This window comes from Mytilus edulis, chromosome 13, assembly GCF_963676685.1.
Source record: "Mytilus edulis chromosome 13, xbMytEdul2.2, whole genome shotgun sequence".
In the NCBI taxonomy this organism is placed as follows: domain Eukaryota; kingdom Metazoa; phylum Mollusca; class Bivalvia; order Mytilida; family Mytilidae; genus Mytilus; species Mytilus edulis.
Window position 1 is genome coordinate 48,185,514 of NC_092356.1, and position 15,469 is coordinate 48,200,982.

The following is a 15,469-nucleotide window of genomic DNA, read 5'->3' on the forward strand; positions in this document are numbered from 1 at the left end:
TATGACAGTTAACAGCACTGTTCCATTTGAATGTATGCAATTTCAATACAACCTTTCTTTTTCATGTTGTCATTCCTTTCTCAATTTACAACAAACTCAATTTGTACATATCAAATTAAAGAACTTCATTTGCAAAATGAATAACCAACATTCAATTTATTATTTTGTTGTGTTTTTATACTGCAGTCTTTTTCTCAATCCCTTGAATCAATTGCAGTTGATGGATTTCTCAAGCTGCATTTTCCTACAGATTCTTGTAAATGATAAATCACACGATGGAAAAAGATAATTATATTTTCCGATTTAGATGTAATATACAGTTAGTTAACTGGAAAATTTAACAGATTTTGATCTCGCTCCAAAGAAATTCCATTTGATTTATGTTACAGAACTTTGGTGGTGTATTACCAATAGAATTAAAAGAGGCAATCGTAATGCCAAGCGTACGACATAAATAAATCCTATTTACTTTCTGCCAATATTTTGTAGAATTTTATGCTATTTTTGAAGGCAATTGATGTGAATTTTGCTGATTTTGAAACCAACATAGAAGATACATGTGACATTTAAATTAGCGTTTTCCCATATCGTCATAAGAGGATAGAATCAAGAGCCGATAAAAAATGCTTTATGATAGATTTTTTCTGATACCATTTGATAGAGGAGGAATTAAATTGATCATTTCTGATGAAGTGTACTAAAGTTATATTTTTCAACAACCAAATTTGGACAACATTATTTGCCATCAGATATGAGGAATTTTACAGGAAAAGGTCACAACCTTAGTCTTATCTAACAAATTGAAAGTGTGAAAGGAAAGATTTTTTAAGAGCCTACATGCTATCTTTTAATAAAAATGCAAATGTATAGACACTCCAGCTTGTAAAAGAGGATTGAAATATGCATCTTTTATGTCATAAAAAAGATTAACTTATTATATTTACTGATGGAATAATCATGTCTATGAATAAAATGAAGATTTCTCCTGAAAAATAATGAGTATATTTGGCCTGAAGACCTTCATCTTCATCTGTTCGAGAAAGTTTTGAAAATGAGGCTAATACTATACTCTATGAACTGAGTAAACAATGTCTTGGGGTCATGTTTTGTCAAAATATTACCCTGAAAAGTACAAAATTTAAAATATTTAAGGACTGCTTTACTTTAATTTTCAAGTGTTAATTTTATGAAGGTTTTTTTCTCCGATATTATCACATGTTGTAGAATTGATTGATTTTTTTTAGTCATTATCTGAAAGTCCAGCCATTCTTTAGTTGGGGGGAAAAAGTTTAAATTTATTGTCTTGAAGTCAATGTTTTGTGAAGAGAATTCCATTTAAGAAAGTGAATCCATCAATATTTTTTGCTTCGGTTGATCCATTGCAGCAGACAACTCTAAATAAATGAAACAAATGGAGGAAAATTTGACCTTTGCTTCATTACGGATGTAAATCGAATAAACAATTGAATTTCCAAATGATAAAACCATAGATCAACCTACAATCAATTGGTTTAAAATCGATTAGAATTTATGCTGTAGAATTAAACATAATGTGGCATTCTCTTGCTTTAAACAAACATCGCTTTTCCTGTCATTTTAAACAATTAAACTTCATGTCTTGATTTTTTCTTCTTAAGAAATTAGATTTTACTTTGAAAAAACAAACAATGATCTGTAGTTAGCAGAAAAAACGTTAATTTAATTTCGCCCGACAAACACTGTAAGGAAATGCAGCATGTTAAATTGACATCTATTTTTCTGTCAATTTGCACGCTTTTAAATCTGAAGATACTAGTTTTTATGTAAGATGGGGATTTCCCTGTGCGGATTCGTTTGATCATGTAATCTGTAATGTCAAAATGTTAAGTGTTTTCAAGTAGCTTGCAGTTGTTAGAAAAGTTTGAAAAATAAAACACTGAAATCTTCAATAACAAAGAAAATGTTCATTTTGTCAACGGCCTTATATTGTAAGCTAAAAGTTCTCTCTAGGCATAGCTTTATACAAATGAATGATGTTTTAAGTTGACTGTAGTTTAGATAGTAGTTACTTTTTAAAGGAATTAAGTTGTTGCAGATCTTTAACATTTAAGGAATGACTGTAATATTTTTTCTGTCTATGAAGAAATAACATAAAAAATTTGGTGCACACTGAATAACGCGCGTAGCGGGTTATTTAACAGTGTGCACACACATTTTTATGTTATTTCGAATAGACAGAAAAAATATTACAGTCATTTCTTATAATTTAATTCTAAATTCCATTTTTAACCGTAGAAAACCTTGAAAAAACGTTGATGACGTCACGGTCACATGACTAAATTATGTCTATGGTCTGATAACAAAATAACGTCAGCCAATCAGAAGACGCGTTACATCCAAAATTAAATTATACATGTATAGAAGTAAGAAGATGTCACGGTATGATTGCCAATGAGACAACTATGAATTACCAAGGGCTTCACTGCCTGGCCCCCTAGCAGGCAACAATCATGACACCTTCAATACCCTTAAAATAGTAAGCAATAAAAGGGCCTTAAGAATGACAAAATGCGATTAGAAATCAAAAAAGAATACTACCAGCATTTTTCATGTTAAAAACAACAGCAATAAAACTATTCCTCAAATTTTATCAAATATTTATAAAAACAATTTTGGCTTGAAAACCAGCGAGATATTATAAGACAGATATACAACTGCACTCAATACCATTAAAATGTTTTTTTCCAATCTAGAATTTAATCAATTAAAACTTTAGCATCCGCTTATCTTTTAATTCATCATGATTGAATTTTGATCGTAAATAAACCAAACCAAAGAGGAAGCAAAATGTATCTTTTTATGGATCTGTTTTAAAGACTAAAAAGTAATAAAAAAGGCTGATAAAACTGTTTTTAATAGAAACTTGGTTGATATATTCTGTAACAAGTACAGATCTATGCCATATATTGCATGTTTTATGGAAAAATTGTGCCTGTTTCTTGCATGCCACGTTTCAAACATCACATTACTTTTGAAGAACCAATGTTTTATTAACTTTGGAAAAGTCTTGAAATTTCCTGATAATTTGAAAAAGGATGTTTAATTTACGAAAACGAAGTCTTAAAATCAGACTTAGTGTACAGATCTTACTTTATAATTCTCAAATGTCTCATGAAAATTTCCTACGTGTTCCTTAGATATGTCACCTAGTCCCTAAGTCCCTTGATCGTGGACCATAAAACGGAGAGACGGTAGAGATGGCGAACAGCGAACATGCAATATGCATTAATGTATTAAAGATTCAAACAGAATACTTAATTGTGAGATGATAGAAAACTAACTCAAACTTAATTGTCACTACAACAATTTTGCATCATAAGGCCTTTGATTTTTATCCCAGTTAAAAGGGTTGGATCAATTTGAAAGTGAACATCAAACAGAATATAAGGATACAATACACTGGTGTTCTACAAATAATGAGATTAAACCACCCCCTTCATGTTCTATATGGACGCAATATACTCATAGAAAAGTCAGAGGAAAATGTAATAATAATGAAATCGTACTGCATGAATAATGCCAAAATCAAGTATGTGTACTCTATTACCTTATCATTTCTCTTTTATCATTCTGAATCTATCTTGTCAGGCGAAAAATTCAAATGTAAATTTGCATAAATTGTTCCTATTTTATGATACATTCTGCAGATGAATTAACATTGTCAACATTTTTAAATAATTCAAAGTAAACTTCTGAAAGAAGATAAAGTTTGAGTCAGGTGAGCGAAACAGATGTTAATGAGGTGATGATTATGACTTAACTTCAAAGATCGGCTAAAAACCAGGGAAGAAAAATCAGTTTATTGTAATAATATTGCTTTATTATCCCACTGATCTTTATCTACCTCACTGGTTTGTATTGATGTGAAAAGTTATGTCAATTTTCTGGCTAAAAAAGAGGGAAGATATGTAACATTCTGTAAAAATCCTGATCATTAAAGTTTCATTAAGGACCAAGAAAGTTTTAGGTGAAAGATCTGAAGATTTATCTGTAAGAACAGTACCTGAGTGTCTTAAAATTACTGAGATATGATATTTTAAAGTTATAGTTCTACTGCGTTATCACTATGATTTGTAAGAGGAAATTCCACAGAAAAAACAACTTCATCATGGATTTAGAAAACAGCCTCAAAGTAATTTTGAAAGTCTGATAAGAATTACTAAAAAGGAAACCTTGGGTTTTTGATTGATAATGACTGAATCCCAATTTGTTCATGTTTGGGTCCACTCTGGACCTTATAATATGATAGTGTCTTATCTCAATTGATAATGCCTGAAGCCCAGTGTCATCCATGGTGCCAAGAGACCAAATTGAATGTCTGTCTTCAACTATGATAACTGAAGCCCAGTTTGTTGATAATGGACCACACCTAACCTAAAAAATTGTCCTGCCAGTTATTAAGCCTTACCCTGGCATAAGAATAATCAGAATTTGCCTGCCTAGTAAGTAGTCAACCATATAGTGATATTGCTCACCCTAAGAAGTGTAAGAGTTAGATATTGGTTACCAATTTTATCAACAACTAATTACATGTCTTGATCATTAGTGGTCATGCTATAAAACGTCAGCTGTTTTTAATGTATTAATTTAGTACCCTTTACTAATGCTCTTCCATTAAGTTTGGCCGCAAAATATATAATTTAGTTATAAACGATAAGTCATTTGTCCCTAGTTCTTCATTCATTCCTTACTGATGACTAAATATTGATGTTAAATTCATAAATTTCCTATTAACATTTACCTTTTATATTTATTTATTTCAAATGATTTCCTACCCTTTTATAGAAAGTTAATGATCGAGCAAAACTTCCCATTTGGAGTACATAGATGTAAATCAAATATGTATGGCATTATATATTGCTGCATCTGCAGGCATTAATTTCATATTTTTTGTCCAATTAAAAGCTGATCTACAATTAGTTACGGCAGTGTGACAATTTTTGTGTGCTTTTTTAAGCCATAATATGTAGATTTGTGGTAGCTGTTTACAAATGAGTGGTCAGATTTAAGATTACATTACTTTATTACGGGGATGAGTAATTGTAAGTTTCAGTAGAATTGTGATACACATTGTACACTGTTATTATTTATTACAGAAATGATGTCTAAATAGTATGTAAAATGTATAAGTATCAGCATGAACACATCCATAATGTCACATACTTTTGAGAAAGGAGAACATGCCGAGAATGCCTTTAATTTATGATTCTCAAGTATGGTTAACAAGTGAAATGTTCTTTTTGTCAGTAGACAAGGGAAGGTTATTTTTGTTCAGATCATGTTGAGCCTCAGTGCCCCTCCGAGTAATGGTTTCAGAGTTGGACAAAATATGAGATTTAAATAACTGTTTCTCTGAATATCTTGTGTGAGATGCATTATGGTTAAACTAGTCCTCCTTATATCTTCTGTGAAATTCGGTTATATTGGGGGTATTTTGTTTCACTTTGGAAAGCCATACTTTAGCTAGCTGTTTACAGGGTCGGGTCAACATTGCTGAGGGCTGTTACAAAATTTGCCAAAAAATTGTTCAGTGTATTCCTCCAAACACAAACTAAAGATACAGTAAAGATAAAGGCTATTTACTGCTATTTGGTCGGGTTGTTGTCTCTTTGACTTAATCCCAATTTTCCATTTTCAATTTTTTTTTTTAATCACTGAAAAACGAAATGCAAATAAACATGGCTGCACCTGGGATGCATTGACTTTAGTGGCTATCTTAGTGCATAAAATTGTGTCTAGTCACATGCAAAGTACGAAACCTGTCATTTGCAGATCTTTATATTTGAATAAGTACACAGGTTAATCTAATATGACTTTTCATCAATATGCATAGATAAACTTGAAAGGAAAATTAGAAATTATTGAAATATAAACTGCCAATAATGCATACAAGGTACACAACACATATACCTTATTCTCTCTGTTGTCATATCGTCTTTTCCTTTTAAAAAAAAAATCACGGGAAGATTAAATTTTGTGGACATTATAAATCATGATGTTTCCAAGACAGACAAGATATTCTTTCCTTTTCACTTGTTTGTCAAGGGATATAATGTATTTTGAAATGAATCAGTTTGAGAAATAGAAGGATTATGTTAAGCCATGGTCTGAACAAGAAGATGTATTATTTGACAATCAAATATAAATGACTGTCAGGCTGAAGTAGAGATATTTGGTTTTCAAATTCAAAACATGATATGTGACAAAAATGATCTTGAAAGATAAAATGTTACTTAGTTATAGTATCATCAGAGGGATACTATTGCCAGTTGTTTTACAGCTTTAATTTTCAATGAATTTCATGCTCCTCCATCCAACTTAGTACTAAAAATGCATGAAGTGTTTGTAACTATACATTAAGCAACCAACAATCAATCATGTTCATCTACATTTGAACAATACTAAAATTAATTGTCTCAAATATGAGAAAAAAAGGTTCAGCAAATTCTGTCAATTTTGTCAATAGTTGAAAGAAACCCAGAAAATTCAAGTCAAAAGTCTTATCTCAAATGTTCTGATTTTGAATATAGTAAAAGTTGAAGTTGTTTTATGCATATCATATAAAACTGTTACCTTTTTGTGTTTTTCAGCATGTAAAGTTGGTTACTACAAGTCGTCAGCAGGGAACCAGAAATGTTATCGTTGTCCAGATCATAGTTACACCAATGTGCCACAGTCAGTACAGTGTACATGTGACTCAGGATATTACCGAAGTCTAACTGACAAGAAAGACATGCAATGCACTCGTATGTACATGAAGTATTTTAAAAAGGGTTCTAAATTTTTTGAAGACACATAATCTTGGACATGTTTTTTTGGCATAAGTTTTTGAGATTAACGACTTTGCAGTACCCCATAACATTTTATTGTAAAAAATGGAATTAGTTGATATATTCTATTGATCATAAATCAGTGCAATTATATAAGTCAACCATAAAATGAACTATTTCCATTTCAAATTAAAGTATTCCACAAGGGTGGTTCTTTTTAATTGTCCTTCATTCTACTTAAAAAGGCAACTTCAATCGCGTTGTGTAATAATGGCTGTTCTTTAGCCTGAAATGTCCAAAAATAGAACAATTGAAATTAAATTGATAAAAATCTGGATTAAAAATATCTGACAAATGTATTTTAAATATCAACAATAAAAAGAAAAGCATGTTTTAAGGTGTTCATTTAAAAATTTTGACACTCGACAGCGACACAAACTTGTTCAAAGTATAAATTCATTACATCAAAGACATGTTAGAGATCTTAATCATGTAAACGTAATAACGTAAGATTTATTAAATTCTCTGATTGTTTTCATGCTTTTTATCAATATATATATTTTGACAAGGCCTTCAACAGGTAAAAATGTATAATCAACTAATAAATGCCAGGTATTTTCTCATTTCACAATGAAAATTTAAAATCTGAAATACAGGCCATTTATAGGTTTGTTCTCATCTTTTAACCAGGTAAACTTTCATTGTCTAATTTGAATATCAGCCTGATATAATGACATCCAGACAGGTAATTTTGATGGCCGATCATTGATAAGGTTGTGATGTATCCATTGACCACCTGTAGTAAGTTACAAACAGTAGACCAGGTCAAAAGGAACCAGATCAACCTCCATTATCATAAAAGGAATACATCCATTAGAGCCAATCGATATAATTGCTACTTTCAATTTTCTAACAATCAGACCTTTTTTTATGATATCCCATTTCAATTGCAAGGTATAATCGTAAATATTCAGTGTTTAATTGTATGAATAAGGTGAAAGGTGGTTTGGTCCTCTCGTTCGTTTATATTTACTTTTATGTATTGTTGTTAATTTTAAAGAAAAAGTCTTTCTTTAGACATGATTAAAAATTACTCTTTATGATGAATCATGTATAATTAAGTTGTTAAAAGAAATTTGCTTTTGTAAAATTTATGGCTTTTTTGTTCGCATTTTCAAGTACAGCGAATTAGAATTGAAAAAACACGGCTTCTTGCTTGACTTGGAAATGTCGCTATGATTCTGGAGGGTGATTAAATACTATTAAATTTTCAATTCATATTATATCTTGACAAAAATCAATAATTTTGTGTTTTACAAAGATTTCTCTGACAGAGATTTCTATGGTAAATAGTGAAATAGGCTTGTTTGTTTGAAATTTGTTGACGTCTTAAAACTTAATTGTTGTATGTCATCACAGCTCAACATTTTTTTTATTGTTGTAAGAATTGGATAATGTTTTTCTAATTTTATAAATTGAAATTATTAAATTGGAAGAATCTATTATAATGTAATAAATGTAGGTGGTAGGTGATGTGAATTAAAACTTTAAATGCAGTTAAATTGTTTAATTTGTCAGGTGTCTAAAAAAAATCCCAAATTGTCTCGTGTGAAAGCTACTTATAACTTCTACCAAATTTTATTTATATATAATTTAAAAATAATTAATGTTGATGTATTGCCATTGAAAATTTCTGAAAAACAAAGTCACATATTGAAAAATAAAGAGCACATGCAGGTACATGGAACCAAGAAACACACAAGTGGTACACTCTGTAAAACTATAATGCAAAAACAGCTTTCATAGATATAGAAAGATGTGGTATGAGTGCCAATGAGACAACTCTTCATCCAAGTATAGATTGATTTGTTGATTGTCGGTGTTAAGCACCATTTTCAGCAACATTTGCTTTAATATGGCGGTCAGTCGATATTGATGTGGATAGTTGGTGTACACAGAAAGAATCAGCAGTCTTCTTCAGGGAGAACTCCAAATCCTAATCTATCAAGATAAGGAGTCCACTCATTAGGGGATTGAACTATTTGTGTAATGTATATAAGCATTTTTCCCTATCCCTCATCTGATATTTACTCAAATATGAGTTAACAATGCGTATAAATGAAATTTTACTTTGTATTTATAGAGCCTCCTTCAGCTCCAACAAACTTGAGAGTGACTGAAAAGACAAACAATCGGTTGACTCTGGTTTGGAGTAGGCCTGTTTACGATGGTGATAGAGCTGATTTGTTTTACAAAGTTATCTGTTACAACTGTGATCACAATGTTATCTATGTTCCAAGCCATGAACTAAATTCAACTAGGTTTGTAGAAATTATTTATATGGTGTATTTCAGTTTTGTTAGAAATTGCCAAATAAATTCAAGGTAGATTTAGCAAAAGAAAAATCATGCTCATCTCTATTGTAAGTGTTATGACTGACTAATGAGTAAAAATTACATAAAAAGCTCATTGTAAGTCAACAAGAATGCTGCTTACTTTTTCAGTGATTTACTTAAAAATAAAATACAACACTACTGAGGTTTCTACAAAGTGTAACCAACAAAAAAAGTCCAGGCTTACCAATTTATTACATATATATTTTGATTGGGAAGCTCTAAAGAAAAAAACAACCATCCAGAATATATGATTCTTAAAAAATTCCAGCTTACTAATTTCTATATCAAAAGGACCTCTCTGTACAATAATTTCTTAAACAGCATTAAGAGTTTATCATGGAAAACCTTTCGTTGAAGTGGATTTACAATATTAGGTCTTCACTTTGTAAATTAACTAATTGAAGGCAAAACACTGTTAATATTGTCATTGAATTGTGGGTTATGATTCAGACTTTTTTCACAAGTCTGAGTTCGTCCAAAGAATCCAAGCCATCACATGACAGGATATAAATCATTGCTTGTTATATGCTGAAAAGAAAATCAATTCTACGACGGAAAGGTGACAGAATTTAATGAAAATTTGAATAAAATAAAAAAGTTAGGACATTGATAATTTTTACAAATTGATTTTTTTATCTCACCAAAAAAGTGAGTTCTTAATGTCTATTGTATGGCATATATGACATTTTGAATGAAAGATGTAACCCGTTTGTTTGAAATATAAATGAACAGAATACACAAATTTTAGATTGAAAACTTTCTGAAGTAAGGCAATGGTAGTTAACAAATGTTCAAATCTCATAAATCAATTATAAAGGTACAAATCATAGTAACAAAAAAAAAATTGCGGGAATTTCAAAAAAGGATGAAAAATTGTTGTGTTGAGAGAATAAGCTTTTCTTGTTCTGCATGCCTTAGCCTCTGTGTAAATCAAGCTGAGTGTAAGCCTATATCTTTATCATTGTGTTAATGAATGGTTTCACTCTCACTCTGTACATGTATCAGGGGCGTAGCTAGAAAGAAAATATGTGCAAGCAACTAAATTTTGGGACCCTTTTATGCAGAAAAATGTTTTCTTTTCCGGTTTTCGGTCATAGGACGGTTAAAAGAGTAGCTATATGTAGATAGGACTTATAAAAAATTTATAAAACTATTAATAAATCTTCTGAATAGAGTAATACACAAACAACACATATTTGTGATACGGAATTACTCAAAATTGTCCAAAATCTGCTCTTCGGGTCTAGGCAGAAACAAACTTCTCTATTACTTTAATTGTCAATATTCACACTGAAATACCGATGAATATGCAGTACTAATGCTAGTAACTGTCGTCGTTCATTGTTGATCGTACATTTGTTTTCAACATACGCAAAAAATAATGAGACTTTCCAATACTGTTTTGGCGTGTTTGCAGGGTGATTGGCTCTGGTAGTCTGTCGACCACATCGCCTCGGCATATTTTCAACGATATCGAAGGGTTCTGATAATTCTAATGCCGATTGGTACGTCTCATTCCAAACTGATGAACCGTACACTGTAAAATGTGCTCCAAAAACTACATGTCTTAGACTGAGTATTACAAATTCAAACCTTGTAAAAGATACAAGTTACTGTCCGATTTTGTCATAATCTCCAATAACACTGTTATTTTGAAACCAAATGCCATTATTTAATGATATTTCATCAATTAAAAAAGTGGCAACATAGGTGTTTCCTTTAACATTCAATCTATAAATTTTTATTTTGCCATTTTTTTTGGCATGCCGAATCGATGTGCACGCAACTGCGTGTTAGCGTATAGGGAGCTACGCGCCTGTGTATTTAATGAACAAAGGTCAATTTTCTAAGCCATATTTCTAAATAGGTTATTTCCTGCAATATTGTAAGGTTAACAGTAAATGGGTTTTATTATTCTTAATCATTCATGTTCAGTAAATTTATAGCTGAAGAAAACATGAATGATAACGCTGTTTATGGATTTATAATATGGAATGATTATTATATTAAGTTTTCTTAAGGGCTTTTGTTTTCCTGGTTTGATATGACATGTTATATGATTTCATAGTAATATTTTTTCCTAACTTACACTCTCAATTCTCAGCCTATTTTGAAAAGGAGATAGAATTGAGCAATAAAAAGATAAACTTCTATTTAGAACCACATGATTAGCTTCTTTTTATTTTACAGTTTAGCACTACAAGGTTTGAGATCCAGCACAGAGTACAATATAACTGTTTTATTTTACAGTGTAACGCTACAAGGTTTGAGATCCAGCACAGAGTACAATATAACTGTCTTTGCACACAATGGAGTTACAATCACAAGTAAACAAAAACCACAAAGTGATTCAATTAAAGCCAGGACTGACTACAGTCTAGCAGTTATAGACAATCTAAAAATAGTACAGAAACTTTCTACTGGAACTGTTGTTATAACATGGGAGCTGGCCCAACATGTCAAGGAGGAAGTAGAATTGTATGAGGTCAAATGGTACCCATCGGGATTCCCCAATCTGGTGTTATCTAATGAGACCACATTCACCAATTACACATTTCATAACTTGGATCTTACAAAAGTCTACAATGTGCAGGTTTGTTTACTTGTCAATTTTAAGTGTGAAAATATTTTTACAGTGAAAACTGTCTAGACAGAACTGGACTATAGTGGAAACTTGTCTTACTTCCTTTGGCTTCAAAGTCCCCTACCAACAATGTATTTTAAACCTGTTTAAACCTTAAAAATGTTCTGTCAGGGTTGGATTTTTAGGCAGGGTTTACAGTACAAAGTAATTTATACTATTTTTCACATTTTTTCACATTTTATGCGTAGCTTGAGTCATAAAATTTATTTAATTGCAAAGCATAAATTTCTGACTTTTGACGAAAATGAATTTGAAGAAATTGAGAAAACCAAATTAAAATGAAAAATTAAAATTACTCAGAGTGGTAATGTGGAAACTTAAGCAACAGCAAAAGTTGATAAATTCAACTTTCTATTAGGTTTTAGATAAAAGTGGAAAAAATAGGATAAATTCAAGTTTGGATTAGGTTTTCCAGTTGTATGAATGAGACATTCAGTGCTACTTCTTATGAAAATGTAGTCATTGTATTTCTTCCCCCAGTGGAACCACTAATTGCTAAAAAATTGTCACTTGCACTTAGGAAAGACGACTCCGTGTCATGATTGGTGATCATGACACATCTTAGGAGGAATGTTTTCTAATAGACTGGACACGCTTTTTAATCAAATTAACTTGTTCCATTTTTTGCAGTATTACATGTTGTCTCGAATCCATCGATCAAGTAAATTTATATCTAATGGAAAACTGATTTTTTTTCCCATGTCACCTGATCTCGGAGTGTAACGAAACTTCATTTTGTGGACGAAATTTAAGTCTCATATCAATTGGTTGTTGCTTTGTGACTCACTTTCATTTGAGTTCTATGAATCTGATATCAAATCATCAAGTCTTTTTGCATGTCTCTCAGGAAAAATTAAATCCCAAGAAATTTAGATTTTGCATTATCGGTTAAAGATGAAAGAATTTTGGTTCATGTGCATTATGTTGTTATAAAGATATTTGAAATGATTATTTTTATGGTTTTTTTGTGAGATAATCTGAACTCATGATTTGTCAAAGAATAATTTCAGAAAAGGATCTGACTTTTATTGCTATAAAATTTTAATAATTTAAAATTCATCTGATAATATTATCAACTTCATGATTAATATGTCTTCAGAAAGGTCTAAAAATAGATTTTCAAAGTAATGAAATTACAGTTTTAGAATCAGATTCTATTCCTATAACATATATATAAAAAAATAATATCTTCCAACACAGACAGTCAACCTTTAAATATGCCATAGATAGATATCCTCTTGTTTTATTTTTACATCTAAAACCTAATGATTAAATAGTCAGTATAGTTTTAACTGATTTCTGATTGATTTACGATTTGGTTGTTGTTTTTTATCCTGATAAAGGACATTATTCCTTGACAAGATCATTCTTAGGATGTTCTTGGTTGTTGTAATGATACTTGGCATGCAAACCACTTATTGATCAAGATGGAAAGCCGTTTCCAAGAAATTAGACATACTATTTTGCTCTAAGCGTCTTATTAGAGCTCTTGTCCAAGTTTCACCTGTCAAAGTCTTTGACTTGGATTTTTTCTCTCTATTTTTTGTCTAACAAGCAGCTGATGAAATGGGGCGTTGTGACATCAGCTTTATAAAAAACTAAGTCAAATCACAGGATGGCAATTTCTAGCACAAAATATAATTTTCTATCTAATAAACTTTGTATTGATTTTCTTCCGTAAATTGTTTCAGCAACGATTATAAGTAAAAGCGATATGGTGAACAGTTTGAACTATAAAATAACAATAAAAGCCAAGTGAATGTGGCAAGCAGAGTCCTTTTTGTTCTTAGAATGTTTCCAATCAATAACTTGACACTTTCATGTGAATCAAATATTTGCTCGATTTGGTAATAAAATAGAGAATTTCGAATCAAGTTTCGCAAATACAGTTGACAAAAAATAGTAGATGGGTTTTACACTGCAATAATAGACGTCCTGAATTACAAATATAACCAACTCAATTCTAGAGAGATTTGGTTAAAGCAATTTGTCTCTTCCTTTGATCTTTTGAGAACTGCATTAAAAATTAAAAATTTTTAACGATTGTTGAATAGCTAAATACACATCTTGTATTAAATTTACATTTGTTGATGAGTGTATAGTTAATTGGTTTGTTATAAACCTATGGATCAGTTCATACTTAAGTAAACTAGATTATACTTCATTGTTCGGTAAAAATGTATTCAGGATACTCTGAGAAGAAATTAGTATTTCAATTTTATGGCTCAAACATTTCATTGTTTGTCTTTAAAAAGTGGTCACATATGTTTTGTGAGAAACAACCCATGAAATTAATCTAGCTATGCATTACTATAATGCTAATGACAATAAAAAAAAAGGACTTCATAAGTACAGTCATGGAACAGGGGTTGGGGTGCTATAACAGAAAAGTATTATACAGTTCTGTTGATAGTTGTACTAGTTGAAATGACATTAATGTTAAAAAAACACCTTCACCTGCAGTATTACAGTGTGTTAGTCTTGCAAACAAGGGCAGATCATCATTTTAGATCATTTTATTTTCAATTTAAATGGAAGTCAAGAGAGTTTATTTTTTGCCCTACTTTTCCTAAATTTTGACTGATTGATCGTTGTTTGTTTTGTGACCAGTGGTAAATATTTTGATCTTTTTAGGAAGAGTTTAAAAGAAGTTCTCAACAACATTTAAATTTTTTCTACTGGAAAATGATGTTATTAAAAATTTCAAACACACAAATGTAATATGTATTTATTTGATCAAGTTAATACTCAAGCGAATTCTAAGTGCCGATAAATAAATAATTTCTTATTTTTTCAAAAGTACTGTTTTACATAGTATGGTAAGATTTCTACGTTAGAGATTGACAGAATTTTGTTTATAAAAAATACTGAAAAAAGAGATTGAAATAGCTCCATAGTATGACCACCCATGTTTTAGGATGATCTTTAAATTTTCAAAAATTATCCTTTTGCATAAAATGCAAAAGAAAAATAATATTAATGACTTGTTTAAATATAAGCTGTAGTCAGTTTTCACAGATTTATGTGAATTAATTACAATTTGATCATGTTTTAATGTTGGATTATAATTATTCAGCTACTTTTATCAAATGAAAAAAGCAGTTAACAGCAAAGCATAAGAATTAAACATAGCTTGTGACATAATGTACTATCGAAATAACCATTGTGTAAAAGCTTTATGTTTAAGGTGAAGCATTGTAAGCCCTCGTAACAAATCTTAATTCATGGTGTCGGATTTAAATGAACTTTAAACATGTGATCAGTCTGGCAGAGAAAGGCGCAGCGGGGACTTAAGTTTCACATCTTTCTATAAAATCTATTCTACCCAAACCGATTACGATAATTGTTATAGCATTATGTAAAGTTTTTTGCCTTTTAAAGTGAAATATTTTTATTTTATGATTATATACACTTGGCTGGTCACAAAGAGAGAGAGCAAAGATAGCTACATTATATCGTGTCAAGTTTTATAAATATTTCGTTGTTTGTCAGTAATTTAGATTTATAACCTGTGCTTATTAAATATTTTAAAAGGCTGTATAAAGTTAGTATGTAATTATAAGAATATTTACAAAGTGCAGACATTTTACTAGCTCTCATGAAAGATTGCAATTGTCGCA

General features: G+C 30.6%; 1 protein-coding gene across 16 annotated transcripts in view; it reads left to right on the plus strand.

The window, feature by feature from the left end:
* LOC139500788 (ephrin type-A receptor 4-like) overlaps window positions 1-15,469 on the plus strand; it is an 83,191-nt gene that overhangs the window by 44,505 nt on the left and 23,217 nt on the right. For all 16 annotated transcript variants that reach the window (XM_071289629.1, XM_071289631.1, XM_071289636.1 and 13 more), the window contains 3 exons: window positions 6,630-6,785; window positions 8,953-9,130; window positions 11,456-11,798. In XM_071289629.1, the coding sequence (XP_071145730.1) occupies window positions 6,630-6,785; window positions 8,953-9,130; window positions 11,456-11,798 (677 nt within the window). The remainder of the gene's footprint in view (window positions 1-6,629; window positions 6,786-8,952; window positions 9,131-11,455; window positions 11,799-15,469) is intronic.